The 14,197-nt window shown below is 44.5% G+C and overlaps 1 protein-coding gene across 1 annotated transcript; it reads left to right on the top strand.

Moving 5' to 3' along the window:
- The first annotated feature begins 9,952 nt into the window (after nucleotides 1-9,952).
- On the top strand, nucleotides 9,953-13,808 carry LOC109554402 (serum amyloid A-3 protein). Its single transcript, XM_019954859.2, has 4 exons — nucleotides 9,953-10,106; nucleotides 10,663-10,754; nucleotides 12,999-13,137; nucleotides 13,526-13,808. Exons 2-4 carry the CDS (start codon nucleotides 10,664-10,666, stop codon nucleotides 13,689-13,691), a joined length of 396 nt encoding a protein of 131 aa, XP_019810418.1. The 5' UTR covers nucleotides 9,953-10,106; nucleotide 10,663; the 3' UTR covers nucleotides 13,692-13,808.
- Nucleotides 13,809-14,197: the final 389 nt, after the last annotated feature.

The raw sequence follows: 14,197 nt of genomic DNA, 5'->3' as shown, positions 1-14,197 counted from the left end.
TTCCCAGAGAGGAGCAGGTTATCCACAATGGGTTCTGATGATGGTGCACCTCATCACCATGGGTTCTAATGAGGTGTCACCTCACCTGGCCCAGCACTGCATTTTCTGTAACCTCACTGGTCTTTCCAGTGGATTCCAGTGGACCCCCCAGAATGACCAGGGGCCTCTTCTCTTCCTGCAGAGACGGCAGATGGGAAAAGGCTCACCCCATCTCCTTCCTAGTCACAATCCACCACTGCCTTTTTAACTCTACTGGCGTGGGTGCTCCATGTTTAGAAACTTCCAGAATATTCACGGCTCCTACACATGTAGACTCTCTCGAGAACTCGCCACACTGCCCTCTGCTTGGATAGGGGCATCAGAATGAGCTGGTAGTGTCCGCAGTGAGCATGCACCCGGCTGAGAGATGAACAGGCATTTTTGTTTTCTTCTTGGCACCCTGAATCAATTGCCAGAAATCGCCTGCCTCCGCAAATGCTGCACTCCCCGGGAGGCTGACAGCCCTGGCGTCTCCCCTCCCCTCCTCGGGCAGGGCATCTCCTACGTGGACCAGGGGTGGGGTGGTGGAGGGGGCGGTGTTGACGGTGGAGCCAGCGCTGCTGCCTCTTCCTCGGCTTTGGGAGCTCACGAGGTCTGGCGCTGCTTGCTGGATGCCCTCTAGGGGGTGGGGTCCTCGGAGCCACTGTCCTCAGCTGTGGGTGATGGAAACGCAGCAGCACTCAGCAGCCTGTTTTCACACCCGGCTGCCAAGGGAGCCCTTGCACAATCCTCTAGTTTCCCAGGGTCACTTTTCGAAATCTGTGATTATGGGAGAGAAGAGCCAGGTCCTCTCTGAGAACAGTGTGTTCGGTTTACACACACATTTATTACATGTGGAGTCCTGTCAAACCACACTGTGTAAAACATGTTTGCAAAATCTCCTGTGAGTGACTCACTCGTATGTTTCCTGAAAGAACTGGGCAATGGACCAGAACTCAGGCTGCCCAGGGTGCCTCGTTCCTGAACCATCCGACCTGGGAGGAGCCAGTGCACTGAGACCTTCCTTTACTCTCTGCAGGGTGGACTTAGACCATCCAAAACAGTCTCACGTGGAGTCTGCAAAGACCTCGCTTCACCCTTCCAGTAAAGATGTCTACAGAACTCCTTCCTCCTTCTGTTCACTCTTCAACTCCCACTTCATGCTCCCCCAGCACACGGCAAGAGCTGGGCCAGGCCCTGGGGATCTGAGACAGACAAGACCAGTGCTCTCACGTGAGGAACATTCCACTGGAGAGTTATGATTAAGCTAATCAGTATTTAAGAGAATTGAATTAAAATATATCGTACATTTATTTGGTTATGTGCCATAACACACAGTGCGAGCTCTATGACCTGAGGCTAAGAATCGCAAGGCTCCATCCTCACAGACTAGATCTGAATTTCAGCTTTGCCACTGTGACAGGTAAGGGTAATAACATGCAAACATTATCATGGTGAGCTGTGCAGTGAAAAAGCAGAACATAAAATGATAGTATTATACCACCCTGTTTCATTTATGTGTTCATATGTCTACTCACACTTAGATAATAGACTGGAAACAAAGTTTCTACAGAGGTTCTTCCTGCCCCTCCCCCTCTCATCCAGGCTCAGGAAATTAGTATTGCTTTTATTTTTGTCTTTATGCTTATTTTATACTGTTCAAGTTTCCTCGCTGAAGATGTTCATTCAGTAAGATTCATCAAGCCTGGCTGTGTCGAGGCTTTTCCTAGGCACTGAGTATGGTGGTGAAGAAAACCAGCAACTTACTTCCTGTCCTCATGAGGGTGAGATAAGGAAAAACAGCAAATGTCCATGTACACTGTAGTTGACCTATATATGCCTTTCTCTCTACATGCACACCCAATAGCACTAAATGTGCAAACACATATATATACATAAATAATGCACATGAATTCATAAAGATTATGATAAGATAAAAATTGATAAATGTGTCAGAGTCACAAGTAAAAATTCATGATGGAAAATAATAGGGAAACGACATCAGTAATTTCATGTTCTATTATTAATCCTATTTTTAGCCTTTCTTTTCCATATAATTTCTTTTTCTCTCAGGACTGAATCTCTTTCAGGGTTAAACAATGTGGTTCCAGCTCTTGGCCTGGTAAACTGTATGACCTACTAATCTCTGGAGAAAGAATTTTCCCCAAGGTAAGAAAGAGAAAATGGTCCATCTCTCTTGCAGCTACAAGAATAGCAAATAGAAGAACAAAACCTGTATTGACAAAGTTTATTTCTAACAAACGAGTTTTTTTTAATGACAACAACAAAAGACACTTTTCTTGAGATAGTCACTATGTCCTACGAGAGCAACCCTCTGATATTTTATTTATAATTTAGACATTAATTTATGTCTTTGAAGCAAAATTCTTTTCTGATGGAAGCTGTTAGACTGGAAAAGTGGATAGCTGGTTCATGCCAAGGCAAGAGCACAGAGCCATAGAAATCCTCCCCATTGCTATAGGGTCTGTGAGCTGGGCTGCCCCCCTGGACAGCAGAGTGACACTTCACTGCGAAACTGAGGGTATGCATACCAGCTCTGTCCCTCCTGTGATACACATGGCGTGGTGCAGGTATCATTTGTATTGATCTGACACTTAAAACATGACTGCTTGTCGGTTTATTTTTCTAGTTACTAATGATTGTGCATCTCTTTGTGAGCTTATTTCTTATTGCATGTTAGCTGTAAACTTTTTTTTTTTCCTAACACTTCACCCATTTTTCTATTGGGGCTGCCATCTTTTCCTTATTGACTCATATAAGTCCCTTGTATTTTTGAAATATTAATCCCTTGCCATATTTTAGATATCTTTTCCCATTCTAGATATCTTTTCCCATTCTCTATCTACAACTATATTTTTATTGTTGATGTAGTCAAATTCACCACTTCCTAATTTGGGGTTTGTGCCTTTGAAATCTAAGAAATTCTACAACATCTCTAGATCATAAATATATTCTTTTATATTATTATTAACTTTATAGTTTATCTTCACATTTATGTATTTAATACTTCTAGTGTTGACTTATGTATGTGTATTAGGTAAGGGTCTAATTTTCTAGGCAAGAATACTGGAGTGGGTTGCCATTCCCTTCTCCAGAGAATCTTCCCAACCCAGGGATCAAATTCTTTACCATCTGAGCCATCAGGAAAGCCCTGTCAGGTAAGGGCCCAGCTTTATTTTTCTCTTTCCAAAACTATTAAGTCATCCTATCTCCAGTGATTTGTGATGTCTTCTCGATCATACACTAATGTCCTCTACATGTGGCCCTAGCTCTCACTCTCCATTCTGTCCCATTGGTCAATGTGTCTTTAGCTGAGCAAATACCATTTTTATTACTGTATTTTGCTGCCTGGTATAGTAAGTCCCTCTTGTTAGTACTCTCCTTTTTTGAGACTGAGTTTCTATGCATGGACTTTTATTTCTCTATATGAATTTTGAAGTAATCATCTTATGTTCCAGAAAAATTCAGCTGAGATTTTCAGTATTACATGTGTGAATTAATCTGGGGTTGAATCAACATCCTTAATGTTAAGTCATCCCATCAGTGAGCTAGAAACTTCTCTCCATGTTTGAATCATACTTTAAGGTGTTTGCTAGAGGTCTGACACCTTCTCCATTGGAGTTCTATGTATTACTGGTGAAAGTAATTGCTAGGAATTTTATAGTTTTGCTGTAACTATGAATAGTTTATTGTTTTGGTCATGTTTTCTATTTGGGTATTTCTACTATGGAAAAACCTGTTGGTTTTTGGGTCGAATATGAGCTATCTTATTAAATTTCTTAATTAATTGTAATAATCTGTTGATTTTGTGGCTTGGGGAGTTTATGATTATACTAATGAAATTTTTTTTTACATTTCTTAAAAAATTTATTTATTTTTTAATTGAAAGATAATTGCTTTACAGAATTTTGTTGCTTTCTATCAAACCTCAACATGAATCAGCCATAGGAATACACATGATGACAGTTTTATCTCTACTTTTCCAATCTTTATATCTTTTCTTTCTTTCTATTTACTATGGCATTGGTCAGGGCTCCCAGAACTATGTTAGGCAATAGTGGTGACAGTGAGCATTCTTTGCTCATTCCTGATCCTTCAAGTGATGGGCTAAAAGTTTTTCCATTACAAAATATGTGAATTTTATGAAATTAATTTTATTTTAATTTTATTTCATCTTAATTTTATAAAATTAAGAAAGTTCCATTTGAAATGTAATTTTCTAAAGCATTTTTTCTCTCTTTTAAAAAATTATTCTTACTGTTGATTTATAATGTTTGTTAGTTTCTGCTATACAGCAAAGTGTATCAGCAAGATATATATCCACTATTTTTTACATTCTTTCCCCGTATAGATCACTGCAGAGTATTAAGAAGAGTTCCCTATGCTATACGGTAGGTCCTTATTAATGATATATTTTATATATAGTATTATGTGTTTGTCAATCCCAGGCTCCCAATTTATTCCTCCTCACCCCCTGTTTTATCCCCTGGACACTACAAGGTTTTTTCCCTACATCTGTGAATCTATCTTAAAGGATTTTTTAAAACAAACATAACTTCAGCTTTATCACACTCTCTTTTGATCAATTAATATAATATTATTTTTCTCCTTTAGGCTAATAATGTGATGAATTACATTAATTGTAGTCATAATGCTGACCAATTCTTACATTCCAACAGGAAAGCTCACTCAGTTATGAGGGATTTTTAATGCTCATATTTGGTTTGGTAATACTATGCTCTGTTTGAATTGTTTGCACCTTTAGAGGTGAAATGGGACTGTTGTTTTCTTGTATTGCCCATCTCTTACTTTAGAATTAAGTTACTCTAATTCTTTAAAATGAGCTGTACATCTCTACTCTTGATTAGTTTTCTACACCAACCTGTGTAACATACTATTAACTGTCCCCTGAGATTTTACCAGACGGTCCTGGAAAACCACTGGGCTTAATAGGGGATACTGGGGAGAAGAGATCTGTGATAGCTACTTTTGCTTATTTAATACTTAACTAACTTCCTAAACACTGGGCTGGAAGAAGCACAAGCTGGAATCAAGATTGCCGGGAGAAATATCAATAACCTCAGATATGCAGATGACACCACCCTTATGGCAGAAAGTGAAGAGGGACTAAAAAGCCTCTTGATGAAAGTGAAAGAGGAGAGTGAAAAAGTTGGCTTAAAGCTCAACATTCAGAAAACGAAATCATGGCATCTGGTCCCATCACTTCATGGGAAATAGATGGGGAAACAGTGGAAACAGTGTCAGACTTTATTTTGGGGGGCTCCAAAATCACTGCAGATGGTGACTGCAGCCATGAAATTAAAAGACGTTTACTCCTTGGAAAGAAAGTTATGACCAACCTAGATAGCATATTCAAAAGCAGAGACATTACTTTGCCAAAAAAGGTCCATCTAGTCAAGGCTATGGTTTTTCCAGTAGTCATGTATGGATGTGAGAGTTGGACTGTGAAGAAAGCTGAGTGCCGAAGAATTGATGCTTTTGAACTGTGGTGTTGGAGAAGACTCTTGAGAGTCCCTTGGACTGCAAGGAGATCCAACCAGTCCATTCTAAAGGAGATCAGTCCTGGGTGTTCTTTGGAAGGAATGATGCTAAAGCTGAAACTCCAGTACTTTGGCTACCTTATGCGAAGAGTTGACTCATTGGAAAAGACTCTGATGCTGGGAGGGATTGGGGGCGGGAGGAAAAGGGGACGACAGAGGATGAGATGGCTGGATGGCATCACCAACTCGATAGATGTGAGTCTGAGTGAACTCTGGGAGTTGATGATGGACAGGGAGGCCTGGCGTGCTGCGATTCATGGGGTCGCAAAGAGTCGGACACAACTGAGCGACTGAAGTGAGCTGAACTGAACTTCCTAAAGACATATATGTTTCTTAGCACCAAAAAAAAAAAAAAAAAGGCTGTTCCTTCATCTAAATTAGCAAATTATGTGCCACCGTGAGTTGATTAAATGGAGATCTGAGGCTCCATATTAAGTTTAACTTTGAACCAGGAAAGAGGAATTCAGATAAATCTCGCTCACTTGGGTCTGTGTGGAGAGTCTACCTCTGTGAACTGGTTTTAACCAGCTCAGAATAATGCTGCTGAAGACCTTTTATGCTGAGAGATACTAGAGTCATTGCAAAGAGTTTCATGTCGTGTTGTGTTGTAGCTGTTGTTGGTGTTGACTGTTGTGGCTTCTGCCAGAAGTCACTGGGTGTACACGCATGAACTGTGGGTGTTGTCCTCCGTGTGAGTTTCCAGCAGTTTGCTGAGAGGAGAAACGTGGTGGATCTGGTCTCTTAGATGGTTGTTTCCAGGTTTGGAGTGACTGGTGTCAGATTTGTGTGAGATTCTAGGAAGTCAGTCTTTCCTTATGACACCAGCAGTCAGTGGAGGCTGTTTTCCTACACTCTTGGACGAGGGGCAGAGTGAGGAGCCCCCTAGAGCAGAGATGACCCCCTCCTGGCAGGTCACCTCAGAATCAGGGGGCTGCTGCCCTCTACCAGATAAACAGAGATCCTCAGGAAGCTCAGAGAAGCTGTGCAGTATGTTTCCTTTTCTGATGTGTCAATTCCAACCCTCAGGTGTCTTTTTTTTCCCTTGAGAAAAAAAAAAGTGCAACCAAATAATCAACAATGTACACAGCATTAATAATTTCTTCAGTGCTATTTTCTTTTAATCTCCCTGGTGAACTGAAGGATGAAGAGGAGGGAAGCCAGCCTTTCTGGTCCTAAAGCTGTGTTTCCTTTCCTTTTGGTAAACTGAACTTCACAGGCCTGTCTATCTCTTCCTCTCTCTGTCTCTCTCGCGCGCGCGCACGCGCGCTCTCTCTCTTCTCTCTCTCTCTCTTCTCTCTCTCTCTCTCTCTCGCTCTCTCTCTCTCGCTCTCTCTCTCTCGCTCTCTCTCTCTCTCGCTCTCTCTCGCTCTCTCTCTCTCTCTCTCGCTCTGGTGCTCTCTCTCTCTCTGCCATGTAGTAGAATTCCAGGATGTGACTTTAGAGAAACTACACATGTTCCCAACTGCTGGTGAAAGAAGCGCTGTCAGTGTGACTATCCCCTCTTCTCCTGCAGCTGCAACAAATACAGGAGATTTCTCTATATCAAAAACTTCGGGACCTAGGCCCCAAGTGTTATTAATAGTCAGGATGTATCCTGAGGGGTTTTGTTTTTTGTTGCAAAGCTTTGGTGTTCTTCTCTTCCTCTTAAATATAACAGAAAATGAAGGTCTCTTAAACCTCTCAGTAGTCTTATCACACACGGCTATTAAGGAAGTGGTACCGTCTAATATATTATATAAACCAGGTCTCTTTCAAAAATAAAAGTTTGCTGATTGTCACTCACTATTAACTATTAATCTGAAACAAGAGGCACCAACAGAGACCATCTCTGCAAACCAGGACACAGCTTCTCATGGAAGACTCCTGGGAAATCGCTTTAAGGCCTGAAGACTCTGAAATCACCATAACAGTATGGTTTTCTTTTGCAGGAGAAACAAATAAAAAGAGCTGAGCATGACTGTCTTCTATTGTTCTAAGCATGGCCCTGCAAGGAACTGAGTGTTCCTTCCAAAGACAGAGTGCCATAAGTAACAAGGAAGAGAACTTGCAATGCTTGACTTGGTGTCTAAAAATCGTATTTACTTTGTCTCTAATGATTCTATCAAATAATAAATGACTGGAATGATGCAAGAAAGTGGGAAGTGGAATTCCGGTATGGAATGGCTCCAAAGTCAAAGAGTTACAAAAGAATGTGATCACTGGCCCATGATTTCTGCCCCGAGGAAGGTAGAAGAAGAAATGTGGACATCACAGCCCCACTCTGTGGAGTTGCCCAAGGGTATGTTCAGGGCTGATGACTGTAGATGGTTGACAGCATCCCCTCTCCCCACCATGTCTACTCCTGGAACCGAGTCAGCTAAGCCAGCTCAGGGACCTAGACTACCCCAACCTCAGGGAACCCCAACTTTCGAAGGAGTGTAAGTTCTGTTGAGAACATTTAAATACTGCTTAGCTTTGCCTTGCATAAAAAGCAAACACAGCAATCCTTTAGACAGGTATCCACCCTACATGTTCACCTCATTACACCTACAGGAAATAAAATATGTCCCAGACCCAGAAAGAGGCATCATCCTATTTCCAAGAGGTTCTACTCTAAGACAGGGTGTCTCAGGTGGCTCAGTGGTAAAGAATCCCCTGCAATTCAGGAGACGTGGGTTCAATCCCTGGATCAGGAAGATCCCCTGGAGAAGGAAATCTCCACGTACTCCAGTACTCTTCCCTGGAAAATCCCACACACAGAGGAGCCTGAGGGGCTACAACCCATGGCGTCACTAAAGAGTCAGACACAAACTTGGTGACTAAACACCAACAACACATCTAAGACCGTGGTTCCCAGACCACAGTGTCATCCTCAGCTGGTGTGCTTCCGCCTGGGCCAGTGCTCTTCTTTCTAACGTCCTGCTCATAGTTCCCTGAGTCTTGTAACAAATTGGAAATGCTTCCCCCTCCTTCTTCTCAGGATTACTACTTGAGCACAAGTCCCAGATCCTTCCAGACTCTAATTTACCATCCCCCCTCGTCTCAGTTGGCAAGTCTCTGTGATTTGCTTGCATCTGTCTTGGAGATCACTTCCCTGTGTCTCCAATGCATGGCTCACATTCCTGCTCTCCTGTGAACACTCCAGGCAAGAATCCTGAGGTGGTGCTCCTGGGCTGGGCCTTACTTGCCCTCCTGCTGTCCTCAGGCTTCCAGCCCAGGGACCCACCGTCAGGAAGAGCAGTTCCATGTCCTCTGGGTCCCCACCATCTCTGACATATTACACATGCCTCACCCCTCCTCCTCTGGGAAAACAGTAACCTTTGAAATTTCCCTTTATGATGAAGAGGCAGAGATGGCACAAGGAGTTCCAGACATGCCATCCCTGTGAGAGCTCCTGCATGAAATTTCCTCCCAAGATTATCTTCCTGAACTCACAGAATAAAGCTCAGTCCTGCTTTTCTGATTGATACAGCTATTCTCTGACATCATACACTCCAGCATTCTTGTGATAAATCAGCTTTCTCTGTATCCTTCCTGAACCTTCTATCCTGATAATTTAACAGACATCTGGACTTTTCCTGTTCATTTTTATGGTGTCACTTCTACACGATATCATAGCAAAATTCCTCACTGTAGTTCAACCTTCCTGGGATTGCAATGACCTCTCAATATGACCTACTGTTATAACTATCAACAGCTTCTGACCATGAATACACTTGAAGCTGGAAGACACCCTTTTCCAGGGCTGAATCTACCCTCTTGTGTGTACTGGAGGTTTGATTTTCCTGAGTTTTATCTCCTTCCTTTCCTGCTGCTGTACCCTGAGGTCCTAGCTTCATCCTGAGCTGTCTCTTATAAGGTACCCGTTCTGCTGTTTCATTTGCCCTGTTGCTCGCATTCTTTACTCAACTCCCTTTTTCTATTGTTAGTCTTTGGAATTCCCAGGTGGCTCAGGTGGTAAAGAATCCACTTGCCCTGCAAGAGACCCAGATTCGATCCCTGGGTCAGGGAGCTCCGCTGGAGAAGACAATGGAGTACTCTTGCCTGGTATTCTTGCCTGCCACTCCAGTATTCTTGCCTGGAGAATTCCATGGAGAGAGGAGCCTGGTGGGTTACAGTCCATGGGGTCCCAAAGAGTCGGACAAAACTGAGCAACTAAGCACACACACACTTCACAGCAAAAGTCAGTACATTACGATGGGGGGTGAAAAACACATTTGTCTCCTGGAGTGAGACTAGAAACGGGCAGGAAAAGCCCAATATGCTACATTCTGAAAGTTGCCAGATTGCACAATCTAGGAAAATTCGATGTCAGTGAAGAATAACACTGCTGTTTTGAATGCTGTGTTCTGGTCAGGAGGATTTCCCAAACTTTTTTTCCTTCTTTCTTTTTTTTTGCTTCCACCCCAGTTCTCATTTGCTCCACTAGCCAAGTGAGAGTATATAAAGCACCGGCCCCGTCTCCCAGGCAGGCAGCACAGGCAGCTCAGCTTCACCAGGAGCCTCAGCAGGAGGGCACGGCCACAGGTGAGGTGCTAGAACTCTCCAACACTTTTCCTCTTCGGAGACTCTCTCTTCAGCAGCATTCTCGCGCTGCAGCCCAACTCTGCTTCCTTCCTGAATCTACTGTTCTGACCATTAGAATCCACCAGATTGAGCACTTCAGGGAGTAGGGCTCATCTTGTCTGCATCTTCTGTGCAGGCAGCGATGGGGTGAGCACGCGGGCCACAGACAGCTGTGCCTCGTTCACCTCGTCTCGTATCACAGAGAGGCAGCATGAACACACTCCTCTTGCCTTTGGGAAACTTGCAGTGCAGCTGGGTCTCAGGGCTGATAGAGGATGACTGGACTGGAAAGTGGTTTATGCTAAAAGCCTGTTGCAATCCTTCACACAGGAAATCATTGGGATTCCAAGATTTCATATGGAAATAAGAGCTGGATCCTCTGTGTTACAACCTATCGTCTGTCTACTGAGATAAAATTCAGAGGGGTTTATGTTCGGAATGTAAGAGTGTATCCACATTACAACTCAGCCCCAAGACCTGTCATTCTTGATTGACTCCGCTCATCTCTCTGTTGCAGGATGAACCTTTCCACGGGCATCATTTTCTGCTTCCTGATCCTGGGCGTCAGCAGCCAGAGATGGGGGACATTCCTCAAGGAAGCTGGTCAAGGTAAGGACCAAAGGATGGGCCAGGGGAGGCTGTGTCTGCTTCCCCAGGATTGACCTGAGCAGAGGACACATCCCCACAGGGCAAAGGCCACAGGTGGGCAGAAAAGAAGCTTAGTTTTCATGGTAGCACTTCCCGAAGCTTTTCTGGCCAGCTTTGCACTCTTTTAGGGGATCCCCAAGCCCGAGGTCACATAAAGTTTGGGCCCCAACTTTCAGCAGGAGTGAGGAAGACATCTGGGGGGCAAGGTATCTGTTGCCAAAATACCAGTAAGGCTCTGCTACCGCCTCGTGGGCAACTAGAGATGGCTCATTTCCAAGTCTCCTGTAGCCATGAAGTGGGTGCAACTGCTGAATACTTATAAATAAAATACTTGATTTTTTAGTAGCTGCCCAGGACTGTCTAAGAGCTTTATATGCAGGAATCGACTCGTTTTCCCCCTCAGGGTTTAATCCTTGAGTCCTGCAATGTAGGGACCATCACCCCTTATCAGAGAACCTGCTGCCCCAAGAGATTAAGATAGGGTCCAACATCCTCCAGCAGAGCAGGATTGAACCCAGCATCCTGAGACCTTGCTGTTGACTTCGGCCCTTCTACTGCCTCCCAGACAAGAGTACACGTGGAGGGTGAGGGGTCTGTGAACACGCATCCTGGTCTTTATCTGAGCAGATGGCAGAGAGTGGGGGTTGCTGCCTTTGGAAGGAAACCCGATAGAGCTCCCCTCCCCACAGTAAATGGCAGCATGAGTTTCCTTGATGATGGTTCTGCTGAGGCTGAGACCTGGCGAGAATCCTATAGCAAGAGATATAGACCTCACTAGCCAGAGCAAACTGGCCATAATTTATTTCCCAAAACTATTTGGTGTTATTATTTTTCTGTGATAATTGCTGAATAATTGTTTTAAGCATTTGTTCTTAATTCCATCTAAATTCACACAGGCCCAGATAAAAGTATCTTTTCATCTCTTAGGTCAGTGTTGTTCAAGGGGCACTCTAGGATGACTTGCATGAGAATTAACCGTGGTCTGGGTGCTTTGTGGAATGCAGGTGCCTGGATCCACACACAGTCCCTTCCCTGAACCACAGTCCCTGGGGCTCTCTGCAAATCTGTCCATTATTGAGCACCCCACTTGATTTTGTGCACAGTAAACACTGAGAACCACTACCTTGTTTTGCACCCAAGGGACAAATATGTCGTGCATTTGGAAGCACTTATTAAACAACTCTAGACTCCAGGGAACTATTTAAATCTGTAACTCAGGGTGCATAGCTATAGTAAGAATATCATAGCCCTCAACCAAACTATTTTTCTGAACAGTGGAAATAGCTAACACCTAAAATAAAGATAAGTTATCTCATAGAGATATTACATAAACTATTATTATAATCCATGTTATATTTTCCTCTTCCCTAATGAGCTAATCATTTAAACCTTTGCCATTTTATTCTATTTAGGTTGGGTTTTCTGTCCATGCCTCCCTGATCTCCATCCAACTTTATTTATTTTTTTGCCCTACTCTTCTAAGGACCAGAGAGGTGATAGTATAGTGAGCACCGACAATGTTCCATAAACTCAACCTGTATTTCCTCAGTTCTTCTGCATAACCACCCTGAGGGAGGCATTACTCCTCCATTTTACTGGAGAGGACACTGAACTTTAGAGCTGGTGGGTCAGTTGCCCTTTTTCTGCATCTGATTACCCTGTTTCTTCAAAGCCCTCTTAGGGAGCTCACCTTTATCACCTGCTGATTTAATTCTGACGGTTGCCCATGTGCAAACATGCCCTGAGTATTCAGATGTACTCAGGCCCGAGTTAGTCCCCAGGGCTGGATTTCTCCCCTTGACCAGCTGGGAGTATCCTATATCCACAGCCTTTCTCAGTATCGTCATTCTCAAGCTCTGATCAGAGCCTCTCCTGCGTCTTTCCAGGTGGAGGTTCATTGTATAAGCAAACATCCCTTAAAGAAAGCATTGACCGCTTCTTCACAGACATCACACACCTCCAGAAACAAAGTTCTAACAGACTTAGAATGAAATCAAACAGAATAAACCTTGCATCAAGTGTGATACTCACAACTTCAGATCAGGGAAGGAAGTGAGAAGTAAAGAAGTATTCATTTCAAGCCAATAAAATAATCTCCAAGGGCTTGGTCGAAGGCTGAAACCTAAAATCAGTGGGAGGAAATGATTTATTTCTCTTTCACCAAAACATGATCACATTCATATCATCATTTTCTTTTCTTCCCAGGGGCTAAAGACATGTGGAGAGCTTACCAAGACATGAAAGAAGCCAACTACAGGGGTGCAGACAAATACTTCCACGCCCGTGGAAACTATGACGCTGCCCGAAGGGGACCTGGGGGTGCCTGGGCTGCTAAAGTGATCAGGTACCAGGGTCCCTGGGGATGCAGGGATGGGTGAGCAGAGCTTGGCTGCCTAGGACAACCTGGAGGGGCTAAGCCCTGGAGAACTTTCCTGTAGGCTGTGGGCCCTCTTCCTCTTACCCACCTTCCTGCTCTGTGCCCAGTGTGAAGTCTGAGGGGCTGAAGAGCAGAGCAACTTGGTGAGACAGGCGACTCTCCACCCCTTCTCTATGGGTGCTGTTCACCCAGCACAGGGCTGAGGTGGGCTGAGCCCGGGAGCCTCAGGGTTGTAGCCCCTCTTTCTTTGGCTCCTCTCAGAGTCATTGATCCCTTGGAAAGAGGAGAGATGGGGAGGGTGGGGCTGTGGCTCATAGTCCTGGATTAATCCCCTCCGTGCCCTCTTCCTTTCCAGTAACGCCAGAGAGACTATTCAGGGAATCACAGACCCTCTGTTTAAGGGTATGACCAGGGACCAGGTACGGGAGGATTCGAAGGCCGACCAGTTTGCCAACGAATGGGGCCGGAGCGGCAAAGACCCCAACCACTTCAGACCTGCTGGCCTGCCTGACAAGTACTGAGCTGCCTCTCTCTCTGCTCAGGAGATGGGCTGTGAGTCCCTAAGGGCAGGGACACTGACCTAGAGAGTTCTCTGTCCTCAGAAGGCAGCAGATCTAATAAATGCTCAAGAGATGGAATACTGAGACTGTGTGTCATTCTTTGGTATAAGGACAGCCTGTTAGTTCCCAGGGGTGATGGCCAGACACCGATATGAAGGCTGAGCCTGTGCTTGTGTGTTTGGCTCTGGGATAGAATCTCAGCATCATTCAGGACAGACGCCCTCTCCAGCCTTCCCTAATCAGACCCGCTCCCTCTCCAGACCCCTCTGGTTACACTGAGGCCATTTCCAGGCCCTTCTCAGTCAGGCCTTCTCACTCCCTGCTGTTGTGTCCTGTCCCCTTCTCTGTCCCCAGGTCTAGTCCCCTAGCCTGTCCTCAGTGCTCTCTGTGTGGGGCATGGACACAGGAGGACTGGATGGTGGAATCCTGCTCAAGAAACTGCCACCTTGATCTCCTGTTCATTACTC

Source organism: Bos indicus, chromosome 29 (assembly GCF_029378745.1).
Source record: "Bos indicus isolate NIAB-ARS_2022 breed Sahiwal x Tharparkar chromosome 29, NIAB-ARS_B.indTharparkar_mat_pri_1.0, whole genome shotgun sequence".
NCBI classification, from domain to species: Eukaryota; Metazoa; Chordata; class Mammalia; order Artiodactyla; family Bovidae; genus Bos; species Bos indicus.
This window is presented reverse-complemented; position numbering and strand designations above follow the sequence as displayed.